This window comes from Mesoplodon densirostris, chromosome 15, assembly GCF_025265405.1.
Source record: "Mesoplodon densirostris isolate mMesDen1 chromosome 15, mMesDen1 primary haplotype, whole genome shotgun sequence".
NCBI lineage: Eukaryota > Metazoa > Chordata > Mammalia > Artiodactyla > Ziphiidae > Mesoplodon > Mesoplodon densirostris.
Genome location: NC_082675.1, coordinates 74,854,774 through 74,868,645, shown reverse-complemented (window position 1 = coordinate 74,868,645; position 13,872 = coordinate 74,854,774). Strand labels below are relative to the sequence as shown.

General features: G+C 41.3%; 1 protein-coding gene across 15 annotated transcripts in view; it reads right to left on the bottom strand.

Annotated features, from left to right (window-relative positions):
* Positions 1–13,872, bottom strand: part of ZNF532 (zinc finger protein 532) — a 114,664-nt gene that overhangs the window by 20,735 nt on the left and 80,057 nt on the right. For all 15 annotated transcript variants that reach the window (XM_060118146.1, XM_060118151.1, XM_060118148.1 and 12 more), the window contains 2 exons: positions 12,216–12,378; positions 8,261–8,542 (listed from right to left, as the gene is read on the bottom strand). In XM_060118146.1, the coding sequence (XP_059974129.1) occupies positions 8,261–8,542; positions 12,216–12,378 (445 nt within the window). The remainder of the gene's footprint in view (positions 1–8,260; positions 8,543–12,215; positions 12,379–13,872) is intronic.

Here is a 13,872-nt window from a genome sequence, read left to right as displayed (position 1 = left end):
GCTTTCCAAGTTCTTGTTCAGGGTTCAAAAAAAAATAGGTCTGCTAAAATAGTTTAACTGGAATATATTAGAAACTAACATCAAAGAAGTAATTCTTAAACTTTTTTTTTTTTTTTGGCCGCACTGGGCGGCTTGCGGGATCTTAGTTCCCTGACCAGGGATTGAACCCAGGCCCTCGGCAGTGAAAGCGCAGAGTCCTAACCACTGGACCGCCAGGAAATTCCCTGAACTTTTTAAATGGAAGGTAATGCCCGAGATAAAAACTTGCTGCTTTCTACATATTTTAAAAGATGTATTAACTCCTAAATTGAAGTTATTCTCCAGTGCCATCTCCCTGTTAGGCATCAGTAAGAAGTGAATAGTGAATACCCTCAACAGCTCGTCATGCCGAGGCAACTAACTAATTCCTTTAGAGCAGAACTTCAAGGGACAAATCGAGGGGAGGAGTGTGAGCAAGTGTGATGCTGTCACAGTTACCCACAGTGGACCCCACCCAGGTCCCACCCGCCTCTCCTCGCCCCAACTCCCCAGACCCAGACCAACAGACAACACTCTGATCCTGATTCTACTCTCCCTGAGAGCCTCTACTGTCGGTAACTCCTGGAGTCAGGCAGCGGACTCCCTCATGCGTTTCTGCAGGTTTCCGAGCCCTCTTTCTGCAGGAAGATCCTCTATCTCCCAGGAAGCCCACTCCCGCTACAATCCACTCAGCCACAAACACAACCCAGGTAGTCTCTAAGAAAGGGGAGACACCCCAAGCATCCCAAGACCCCGCAGGAAGACCCGCACAATGAATAACGACACATCCCATCACTGCAACCACTCCAGGAAAGCCGTGCGTCCCAGCTAAGGAATCTGAGACCGTTACACTCAACCTTCTCCCTAAACCATAGACACATGCTGGTTTAAGGATGACATAAACAACTTTAACCAAGACCAAACGCCTAAATTAAAGTGACGATGGATGGAAAGTCACATACTTGCTAACTGTTCCACATCGGTATTGAAAGATCTAATGAGACGAAAAGTAAGCTATTTTTGAAATATCAAGCTTTCCTGCTCTGCAAACAGTAGCTGCTAGCATTACACTGGGGAGTCTGGATTGGAATCCTACTTCTGCTGCTTACAAGCTGTAGAGCCTGGGGTAATAAATCAACCTTCCCTAAGGTTCCATTCCTCGCCTGTAAAACGGCACTCGTAACAACGTCCACCTTAGAGCCTGCTTCAAGGACAAGTGCACTACTTATTAAAATGGTGCACGCCACACAGGCAGCAAGTCCTCAAGCCCTGTCATCTCATCACCCCACCTTCCAAATCAGCACAACTCACCCACATCATCAATAGGTGTGTCTTAATATGCTTTGAACTAAAAACTTTGACATTTTTCCATTTAAAGTTTTTAAATCACATAGACTCTTATAAAACCATATAAACTATACTAATAAACTATCCAATAGAATAAATAAAATATACTAAAATTATAATAAATGTATAATTTAAATTATAAATATAGTAAAATATATTCTAAAATTTACATATTAAAATTATAATTAAATTATAATAAAAAATATATTAATAAAATATCAATTTCAGTGGCCAAAATTAAAAATAAGTCTCCTAAAACCAGCAATGATGTACACTTCTTGCACAAAGCATTAATATACAAACTCTAACTTATGTGACTTTCAACCCTTGGGTTCAAATCTGATGCCAAACATACAATCAAGTGGGAAACCATCCTTCACCAACAAATGACCAGGAGTGCAGAATACACACGTGACTTAAACACACTTCTCCTGAGACCTTGAGCAATCACAAATAAGTTCTAAGCCAAAAAGATATGAGAAACTGATGTTTTTCACCTCTTGCCAGGGTAGTATAATTTTGGCAGCGTTAACCCCACCACAGCTAAAAGACTGAGCTTCAGGATAAAAACCTATTCCTCTCCTTACAGTCATATTAATTAAAGGCCTTTTTGTATTCCTAAGTAACGCAGGCATAATGACAACAGGATGAACTCTAACTAAGGCTAAAAGAATGAAAGTGAAACCATCTGGCAATTAACTGCAAACAGTTAATTGCAAACAATATTTTCATATTCTTAACTAATAATCAACACCACAGTAAAGCAGGAAGACAGAAACAAAAAGGAGATGTAACATTTTATTACATAATTTTCTCTAAAAATGTTTCAGAAAGATTAAGGGAAAAAAGTATGCCCTATCATATATTTTATAAGCATGGCTAGGATCCAGGTCGGATGGGTGCTTTAAAAAAATACACACATAAACACACACACAAATGTATACACACACAGGAAACTCACCATCACTTAAAAAGGCAAATGACAGCATGCTCACATCAATAGCTCTGCTTATCTCCCAGACACTCTCATCGTTTCATTCTCCCATTTTCCGTTTCTGCCATTGCCCCCTTTTCAACTACATCTCTGAGTATGCTGAAAGTGTATTTCACAACAGAAGAGACGAAATAATACCAAGTATTCCAGGTCACGCGCAACCAGTACCAAAACAGGAGGCGATGAGATCTGTGGACTTTTTTTTTAAAGGTTCACAAACTCATTAGCAACAGAAACATTAAGACACCCTGGAATAGTTTCCAATTAGGCACTGAATAGTGAGACTCGGCCCAGCTGCTCACCTACGCACTAACATTGAACTTTCCATGAGTTGTGTCACCCGCATTCACCCCCAACAGTGAGCATTAGGTGGAGTCTCGTCAACAAATGCGCTTGGGACCAGCCTCCCCTGCACCATAAACCAGCAAAGGTGTGTGCTTCCGTCAGATGAGCGAGGGCCACAGCAGGTCCCTGAGGACACCAGTGCTCTTGACCCTGCCTATACACCAGAATCACCTGGCTTAAAATGCCAATGCCAGGTCCCATCCACAGCATCGCCCGGGAAATTGGCCTGGGGAGCACATGGGTGCTGGGATTTTAGTGTTCCAGGTGGTTCTAACGTGCGGTCACTCTGTTGGACTCAGTTCCACTGGGGTCACAATGACTTTGTTCTGCAAGTTCTGCTGCAATTTACAAATTAGATCAACTGTGAGAAGAAATGCTTTTTGCAGACAGATGGAATGACTTTTAGACTATGATCGCATACAGATGCCTACTTCCTGGTAGCTAGGCCACCACTGCATGTATTACTACAGATGCTTTCATTTAATCCTGGTGTGAGTCTGAAAGGCATCCTTTCTATTCCATCCCTTTACAGGTGGTCACTTGGCTGCTGCCTGAATCTACCTGCCCATGACAAGTAGGTAGGTATTTCACCCACAAGGCTCCAGCTCCCCCATAATTAATCATGCACTGGTCCTTCTATGGAGGATACAGGTATCTAAAGACAGCTATCAAAGCTCCCTCGGACTCCAGCTTCTTTTCCTCCTTACGTTGTTTCCAGACCCTCACCCTTCCGGTTACCCTCCTAAGTGCTAGTGTTAATACCCATCTTCAGCCAGTGCCATGAGAACCCGGGCACACCACTTCCGATGCCATGGCCACCGCACTGGGCATGGTAAACACTGCCTGTCGTTTCCCCCTCCCCGGCCCCCCAGCCGGGGCACAGTGAAGACTACACTGCCAGTGGGTCTGGTCACATGACCTGTCCTGGCCAATGGCATGTGTTGCAGGTCACAGCCAGAATATAAGGGCATGTGATTCTCTAGTCTTTTTTCCCTACTGCAGGGGCACCTATGTTGAGATGATGGGGGTGAAAGAAACGGTCTTGATCACTGAGTCACTGGAAGGAGAGCTGCCCCAGAGAACTCCTCACACCGGTAACAAACTCTGCACGGGCAAGAAATAATAAGCATTTCTCGTACAAATCAATGGGCTCTAGGGGCTTTTACTGCTACCTAGGGTACACCAACGGTTGTCAAAGTGGAGACCTATAAGAAATGCAAATTATCAGGCTCCATCTCAGACCCTGCATCAGAAACTGTGGGGGGGATGGAACCCAGAAATGAAGATTTTAACAAGCCCTCCCCCAGGGGATTCAGATGCACAGTCAAGTTTTGAGAACTACTAGCTAGATTACAGTGCCAAAGCAAAGGGCATTTGCTCCCTTGATGTGGATGCTATCTCTGCAGCCACAGAGGATGGTGGTCTTAAGATGGGCAAACAAAGGTGGAATGTTTTTTCACGTAAGATAACTAAACCCTATCTTCTCCACATAATATCAGTGTGCTTGATTTTTTGTGTGTGTGTGTGCTTGATTTTTTAAAACCTAAATGAAACATCTGTGTTTACTTGTTAAGATTTACCTTGTGAAATCCCCCCTCAGTTTCTTTCCCTACAGTCAAAAGTCATTGATAGAAATATTGGGTAAAATCTGATCCAAAATGGAAGTTTTCTCTCCAACAGAGCAATGAATCATGAGTCAGCTATAAATTCAACGTCTCATCTAGGCCCTTCTGTGCGAGCCTACACAAAGCAGTACTGAGTGATTCTGTCAAAGGTTGTGCGAAACCCAGTTACTCTCCATCTCTGGTGTTACTCTACCTACCACCAAGTACCCTGGTAAACAGAGGAAAATAAAACTTACCTGGAACTACCTGTAGTTAGGATTCACCACATTCTTTTTCCTGGTGCTCAGAACCAAGCTACTCAACAACCTGTTCTCTGAAATGGTTGGGCTCCGTAAGGCCAGAGAAAGAATTCAAACCCAAGTCTGTCAGGCTCTGAAACCCCAGGCTCCTCCCAATTTCTAGACACAGAACTGGACCACACTTATACCTCGAGAGAACCTCAGAAAGTCTCAGAAGGTCCATTTTGATGGCATCTGAGTCCCAGAATTCAGTAAATGCAAATCTGCTTTAGGATCTTTCTATTTAAAAGTTAATAATGGTCCCTTGATGGGTAGGGGTACCTGGCAGCAAATGAGAAAATGGCTACAGTTATCATAGATCACTGAGTAATTCTCAAGATATGAACAAGTACAGACAACTTTCACTTTTTTATTTACTATCAGGTGCCTTAAATTCTAGATTTATTTGTTCTGTGAGAATGACCTCAGACACTTATCTCATTGAGGGGATCCTAATTTGAAGTCCCTAGGACACCCCTAGAGCAACCAAGAAATTATCTCAGGAGGTACGTGAGCCCCTAAAATTGTATATAAAATTCTGTGTATTTGTACATTTATCTGGGAGAAGGCTCACAGCTTGGATGAGATCACTGGATTAATAATACTGACAAGCTCATCTTTCTGATTTTATATTTGAGAATAGTTTATGTTCCTTGTTGAACAGGCTTAAAGCTTCTGTAAATGATACAAGAAGCTGAAACACTTGGTAAGTGGCTGGATTTCAGGGACTGGAATACAGGCAAGAAACCAGAGCTATAAACAGAGATTTGGAAGTTATCTGCACATATATTGATATATATGAGAAGTGAAGCTGTGAGGATACCTGAAACTTCCCAGAGAGAGAATTACCAGGAGAAAACGCAGGAGAGAGTGTACTTTCTCGCACTTAAGAGTAGAAAATGCTTTTAGGAAGAACCGTCAGTCGGGTGAAATACTGCAGTGGGTCAGGGACGTAAAGATGGAGAAATGACCACTTGCCTCGACAAGGAGGTCACGAGTGAGGTGGGTCTGGTGACGGAGCCCGCAGCGGTCAGCTGAGGAGCACAGTGGGTGGAAATGTGAGGACGGCAGGGTGCCTGCTGGCTGTCCGGAGGAAGGAGAGAGAAAAAAAGGGGGCAGGAGATCTGAGGTTTGGGGACAGGAGGGAAGAAGGAAGGAGTGGGAACAGACACCAGGACGTCTGTAGGTGGGGTGTGGAAGCAGAGGGCCCAGTGTGACTCAGCGCGGAGAACTCACGCTTTGGTTTCTGACTCAAGTTCAACACTCTTTTCATTTCAAAACAGCTTATAAAGACGTGTCTTTCCTTCCCTCCCCACCTCCCTTTGGTTCTTTCAGGAGGCCCAAGCGAACAGAATTGAAGCTGTAATCTAATCTGATGTGCCTCACTCCAAAAGGCAGAGAGTCTCAACTTCTTCAAAGCTAATCCTAAAATCCTGCTAAGCTAAACATTCCCTCGGTGACGAGCGGCGCCCCGAACGTCAGGGCTCACACCGCGTGCGCGGCGCGCATGCGCACACGGCCAGCTGTGGTCCCGCAGGAATGTGTGACATTTCATCCCACCAACTCTTTCGCTGAGCTGTCTGTTCATGTTATATTCTAAACCCAATAATTGTCAGACATGCAAGATAATTAAAATAAAAAAAAAAAGAAAAGAATTCTGAAAGGTTCCAAGTTGGTTACAGAAATCTCAAATGTATAAGAAATGAACGGTTCGGACTACCAGATAATTATTACCGTCTGCTCTTGTTTCAACGTTTGTTAAATCCAGTTTGGGTGCCAAGAAAAGAAGACGTTTCCTAGAATCATCACACTGGGCTCTGAAAGAACTACAGGTCGTGTATTTATATAGTAGGTTTATCAAGTATTGCTGCAAAAGAACTACCAAATATTTAGCACGAATATTCTAAGATGCTACAGCCCATGAGGGGAGCCTAAGGTTGAGACAGTTAAATGAGCGATGTGCTTGCTATTAAAGCCATTTATATTCTATAAGTAACTAATTCTTTTTGTGTGTGTGTGTGGTACGTGGGCCTCTCACTGTTGTGGCCTCTCCGTTGCGGAGCACAGGCTCCGGACGCGCAGGCTCAGCGGCCATGGCTCACGGGCCCAGCCGCTCCGCGGCACGTGGGATCCTCCCGAACCGGGGCACGAACCCGTGTCCCCTGCATCACAGGCGGACTCTCAACCACTGCGTCATCAGGGAAGCCCTAACTAATTCTTATATGAGGAGATACTGAATTAAGTGTAGCTAGACAAAATATAATAAAAAAACATCTTTTTGCCATCTGTGATCATTGTGATGAATGCTCAAAGGCAAGTTTACATTGTTGGGATGGCAGGAAGGCCAAACATGCCAGCTTCATGAATACCTCAAACAGCATAAATAAGAATACAAAGTAATGCTTTTAATTAATTTGTACATGCTATAGAAACAGACTTTTCAAGGATCTAGTATATACTAATCACAAACCAATTCTTATGCACTTTTTACACAGGTTCCCCAAGAATAACTATTTGGTTTTATTGGCTTAAATTAAAGCAATAAGATGGTTTCTTTAAAAGTACAGTGTTATCTGAACCAGAAGTAGGACAAGCTGGTATTAGGTGCCTCAGGATGTGAAACAAAAATACAGCAACGATGACGTATTCCCATCTAAAAAATTCAACCTGAATCTAATCCAATTTCTGGGAATTATGGGATAAAGAGAAACAAACAATGTCAAAAGGAAGCAATTACCTAAGTCCAGAAATGTGAGGGACAACTACAGGACAGATAACCCAATTTTTCCAACATATACAGCAGATTAAAAAATAAAACAAAATGTCAGAAGGAATGCTAGAGAATAAGAGATTTAAGTTATACAACAACCAAATGCAAAGCAGACTTTTTGGATCCTAACTGGAACAGACCAACTTTGAGACAATGAGAGTAATATTAAAAAATAATCTTGCTAGTTTTATTAAGTCTAATAATGGGCATTAAAAAAATCCATAATAGTTAGAGATGTATACTTATTATTTTAAAAAGAAAAAATAGCACACTCAGATTTTTCAGAGATTTTGAGTTACAGAGCTTCTCCTGGATGGTTTATGGATGAGGTCCTTCTCCTATCACCAAACTCAGGAGAGAATCACAGAAGTCAGACAAATGTTACAGTTTTCAAAACACCCACTTTCTTTCTCTCCTCCTTTCTCCTTTATTTGTCATAGAGCTAATAGGCAAATTCAAATGTTTTTAACCTTGGTTTATCATGGTTCTCCGTTTCCTCAGCTATAAACACGGGTGTGGTGGAAAACTCCCTGCTGGCCTCAGGGAGCACAAGTGAAGGCGTTATCAGCAAAATCACACAAGATTATAAGGACCTGGAGAGTCTTTTTTAAAAAATTCTTTTGGCCACGCCACGAGGCATGTGGGATCTTAGCTCCCCTATCAGGGATCGAACCCGTGCCCCCTGCAATGGACGTGCAAAGTCTTAACCACTGAACACCAGGGAAATCCCAGAGAGTCCATTTTATAGATTAAGAAACTGAGGTTCACAGATAATGAGTGATTTTAGAGGTCATCCTACTAATTACCGGCAGAGCCAAGCAAGCACCCACGTCTTGGGAGTGTCCTCCTTACACTGACAGGGAGGATTTCACTCGTCACTTACCTTCCCATGCTCCTTCCTCACGTGGGAAATGTAAACATCTCTTTGTGTGAATAACCGGTCACACTCCCAACACGTCCACCCAGGACTGGCCACTTTCTTGGGTTCCAAAGATTTTTTCACGGGTGATGGGGATTTCTTTTCCAATTTCTCTTTCCCGTTCACGGATCTGGTGTCCTCTTTGTTTTGATTTGCTGAATTTTGAGTTGTAGGCTTAATGCTCAAAGGCAAGTTTATACCCAAGTTTGGAGGCCCTTCAATACTTTTCAATGTTCCATGCATAGACTATGTTATAAAAAAAAAAAAGAAATATCTTTCACAAGTCACACCACTAAAAGAAAGCACATGTGGACTATCTTACTACATTATAGACATTTCAGTATGATTTTATTTTCACTCAGAAATATTTCTTAATATAGCAAGATGAAAATCTAAGCAAAATATACACATATAAAGAACTAAAGGAGTATTAACTTTTACAGTTGCTCTAAGTTATGCGTTTCTTGTTCCAAATAATTTTTAAAAGCTTATTTGCTTGTGCCATTTTAAAATTTGAAAAGAAAGACTTCTGTATTGAGTCCAAATCATTCCTGGCACTCTCTCATCCCCCAATGTACCAGAGTGAGTCCTCTCTACCACAGACCACTTCTGGTGAAGAACATTTTACTTTCACATCTACCCAGAAATGTTTAAATAGGCTAATATACTGGTAGGGGTTCAAAACCCTTAGCTAACCAACTTTAACAAACACCTGAGACCAATGTGTTAATAGCAAACCTTTCTCCTTCCCTTGAATGTCTTTCACATTCTTGAAATACTTCTTACAGTTTGGGGTTTTGCTGGGGGGATTTTTGGCAATTTTAATCTCTCTACCCCTATCCCAATCCATCCCTTCTTACTGATAGCACCCAGACATGTGAACTATACACAGTAGCTGCTCAAAAAGCCTTTCTAAATTGCCTGTTTATTATCGTTAACATAGTAGCCTCCATAGCCTCAACTTAAAACTCACAGGATTTCAAATTCCACTGGCGTAAAACTAGTGCAATTTGATCCTGAAGACCTCACTTTGGTTTTTGTTTTGTTTGTGTTCTAGAAGGCTGGAGTCCAAAAAAAGCAAGCAAGCAAATATGTCTGTGCCTCAATTTACAATTTATCTTTGGATGGGGCTGTCTCCTATCAGTATCCTCCGAGTTCTTGAATCTTCAGAAAGACAACAGGACACGTCCTAACTCGTGTTAGCACGGCTAGTGCCCTGGGCCACAGAGACTCACACTGCACAGACCTCAGCTCCCGACTCTGAGCGTTCAGGTAAGAAGCTGTTCCTCTGGCGAACTCACCAGCATACTTTCTCAAGGCAGGCTCTTCTCTAAATCGTACCAAGAATTAACCAACCTTCTTCAATACTGTCTCACCCCAGAGGGAAAAATGGGGCTTCTATAATTTCCTCATGAGCAGAGGTTATAGGTCTCCCCAGACAATCGTTAAACTGGGCTGTGGAAAGGGCCTGGGCTGAATGTCTAATGTGCCTTTGCAAAGAGAAGATCTGGGGAGAGACGTCCTCTCTTGACACCAAAAACTGTGCATTTGCTTCTTTTCCACCATGCAGTGCAGAGGCCTCTGTGTTTAAATGGTCCTTTTCAAAACAGAAGCCAAATTTTTACATTTTTAACCATTTAAAACCCAAAGAAAACAAACCCCAAATTTTCTGACATACTTTTCATAAGGTTCTAGGCAAATGCACTTTTACTAACTAAAAAGTTGAAGAGAGGGTAAAGTATCATAAGTATTCTAAGATAGCCTTATGCTACAGAAACTCCAGAAAAGCAGCAAAAAGTTCTGCTGTGACCACAGAGTAATGGAATGTGTGCAAAAATGAGAATTTCTGATTTACTCATTTTGTTTTTATATTTTAAGTAAAAATAAAATTATTTTTTAAGGATGAATTTTTTTTTTTAATAAAAGAAATACAACTTAATTCTTCTGGAATTAATGCTTCCTTAGCTCCTGCAACAATAAAAAACCTGAATGACTATAACTTGAAGGTTTACTTTAAATGCAGATGCAAACATGGAGCACAGGGGTCCCACACAGTGAATAAATCCACATTGTGGTGGAACAAAGAAATGATACAAATTGGATTAAATTGGGCAAATAAAAATCTACCTCTAAATAAATATGTATGTAGAGAAACAGGGTTCCTGGGCTCCTTTCTCTTAACTTCTTCCTCATGAAAAACTGAACAGCGCTGGTATCAGACAACGTAAATAAATTCACAAGCTAGATATATACATACATTTAAAAAACAAAAACAGAGTGCCCCTAAAACTATCTTTATTCTTACCCAGCCCCAAACACATAAAGGCAGGATAATATTTTCGAACATACAGAACACACTTGAAATAAGAACATCAGTGAGCATTCCCACTGTTTTTGTATCATGGAGTCTCGTGAAGGTTCGGATGAATAAAAACAATTCTCTCCTCCTTGTGGCCACAGGGTTTTACCAGTCTTCTTCAGTCTCTATTTCTTTGGAACCTTGTATTCCTCCAAATTCACTATTAACACAAGGAAGACCCTAACCACAGAGTCGGATGACCCCACTTCCAGATGTAACATGAGTTCCAGAAAGCAAATACCTTAAAAGCCTCTTAAGAAGCAACTTTTCTTCTTTTCCTCGCACCCCACCCAACCCGCATATCGTACATGTAAAATATCTGGGTCTAATTCCAATGTCCCTGTGTTTTTATTAGCAGTATGTAGAGTTCTTCGTGATGATTCATTAAATATTTATTGTCAAGATAATTTTGTAATTTTCGTAAGAATCTTTAAAACATCTTAAGAGGATTTTATCGTACTTAAAGTGAGAATGATGAAACACTTCTCCCATGCATTTTATTCGCCCTAGTAATGCCACGCCGTCACTGCCTTCACCTGGCTTCTAGTGAGTGGCCTGAGAGGTTTTAGGCAGTTATGCTCATATACACTCAACACGGGAACTTTCAAGAATTAAGAGTCCGTTCATTTAACTAACATGAGGTTAGAATAATTTAGAGACTTGGTTTGCTCTTTAAACTGACCTTTTCTGTATAATACATTTAAAAACAGAAAAACTAAGAGAAAGAGAGATTGAGTTTATGATAATACTGGGTCTGTTGTCTCTCTTTTTAAAAAGGAAGTCACTTTAATCTCTGAGAGCCGATGGATATTATCTCCTAATGACACAGGAATCAAATTGCTTAACCTCTCACAGTGGGCAGTTAAGAGGCTAGGACTAAGCTCTGTCCTTAGTGAGCTTAAAAGGCTATAAAGAGATTTAGGTGCCCCTTTTGGGGATTGGAGAGTGGGTCGTCCGAACTGGACATTTATTCATTTCATTAACTGAACACCCAGCAGGTGCCAGATACTGTGCTGTATCCTGGACATTTCACTGTCAGTTTACATGCAAACTTGATTTAAAAAAAAAAAAGACTACAAGATCCAGGGCATCAATCATAATGCAAACTTAACTGCCTAAGTAATTTCAAGGGAAAACCTTCATTTTTCTAAACACACCAATATTTATACAAATTAACATAATTCATCAAAGTCCCTGTCTATTTCTAAATCCTACATAACACCAAGTTCTCAAAAAAGTAAACTTCACAGCCTTCATTTTCACATATGGGGGAAAAAAAAACCCTAAAGCTTTGATTATTCTTTTAAAGTCAGGGCATGCATTTGTTACTTTGCTTTGATTTTTCATGGTATGCAAACCAGGGCTCGGGAATAAAAAGCATCCCTCAGTTAAGTGAACTCGTGATGACAGCATGTTGTAAATTGCTCATTACCAACGACCAGCGTCCATCCCTTCCTTCGACAGAGCACATGCTTTACCGTAATCTGCAGCTCAGCCTTGAATTATGACCAATGAATGGATCTGCAGTTCATTTAAAGGACGTAAGAGATGCGCACACACCTTGATATGGTCCATCATGAGTTGCTTCTGTGCATATAAGAGAGAACAGTCTGGACACTTGAAAACAGACACCTTCTGGTTTTCGATGTGTTGGTCAAAGTGGCGATACAGCAGGGTTTGCAGGGTAAATACAGTGTCACACATGGAACACTTATATATTATTCTAAAACAGAAGAGGTGCAGGGAAATGTCAGTCAGCCCTCGTCTCTCAGGCCAAAGGAACCACTACTTCACATCCAAGAATTCAGGAGGCAGAAGCAGCAAGAACAAACAAACACAATAAAAAGAATAGAGCAGTTTAGCTTTGAAACAAACTTTCAAAGGCAGCTGGCATCACTGGAGTGCAGCCCAACTTAACATTCTGGGTATAGAGGCACTGGACCACATTTGTTTAGAAATCATTCTACTACACACAGATCTACAACTGACACATTTTTACAAGGTCTTTACTTGTAAGCTACTTTAACACAGAGCAAAAGCATCCTTGATTTGTTTTTTTTTAATATTTTTAAAGATCAGACAAGGAACACAGCCTGATGGTGGTACCCTAACTTGAGAGAATTTGACTGATGAACTAAGCAGGCCCACACATCTTGGATGCCTGAACACACTGTTACTTGTTGCAAGTTTTCTTTCAGAGTTAGTAGTAATTTTACACTTGAATGTCACTATTTCTGTACCTGTTCTTAACAATGAAAGCCCTGCACCAGGAAGCAATTATGCATGAAAATAAAGACGCATAAAAGAAAATCCACAAATCAAATGTTGCTTCAACACCTGAATGTCTATTGTGCTCTAAATGGTTTAAAATACTCACTGTCCACTACAAATCATTTCCCTACCTAATATGTTACTACCAAGCAGCCTCCTTAAGTTAATTCAGCAGCTCTGAACCCTCTGGACATAATTCCTTTATCCATCCACGCTTTCCTCTGGCCCTCAGGGGAGAGTCCTCTGGGAGAGAGTCCTCCCCGCTGCCAACCTTTGCCCCCAGAGATTTGCTGGGTCACTGGTGAGCGCGTCTGCCCACAGGAGGTCACCCTTTCCCAATAGGGTCGTCCTGGGCCTTAAGGGAGGCCCTAGGGACACCTGTGTTTCCTCTGAAGAACCAGAAGCACCAGAACAAAGAATCCCAAAGAGCAGCTTAGCAAAATGGCAGAGAAACACTGACCAAAGGTGTGAGCCACATGAGAAAGAAAAAGCTGAGGTTTTGTTTGCTATTTCTACAGAAAAGTTAAAAAAAAGGAATGGCTTTCTTCTTGAAACCGCTTGTCTCCTCGTAGGGTCTTAAGAGAGCACTTCTCACGTACCTTTGGAACTCACTCTCTATTTCTATACCCCAAAATTATAGATTTAACTTGTTTTCTCTTTTTCCACATGAAATTTATAAATTTAATTGGCGTGAGTGACATGTTTTTAGAAGGTCCTGACATGTCAGTTACCCTGGCACAGAGCGCAAGCACCCTTGATATGAGAAAGGTTTTTTTTTTTTAAGATCAGACAAGGTTTACAGGATTTCATCATTCAGCCCAAAGGTGGTACATTAATGATGTGTCACCCTTAAGTCTACCAGATGCGACAAAGATGTGCATCTCCTCACTGTCTGAAATAGCTCAGAGCTGGAAATAACCGAAACGTCTAGTAATCTAAGTAGTTA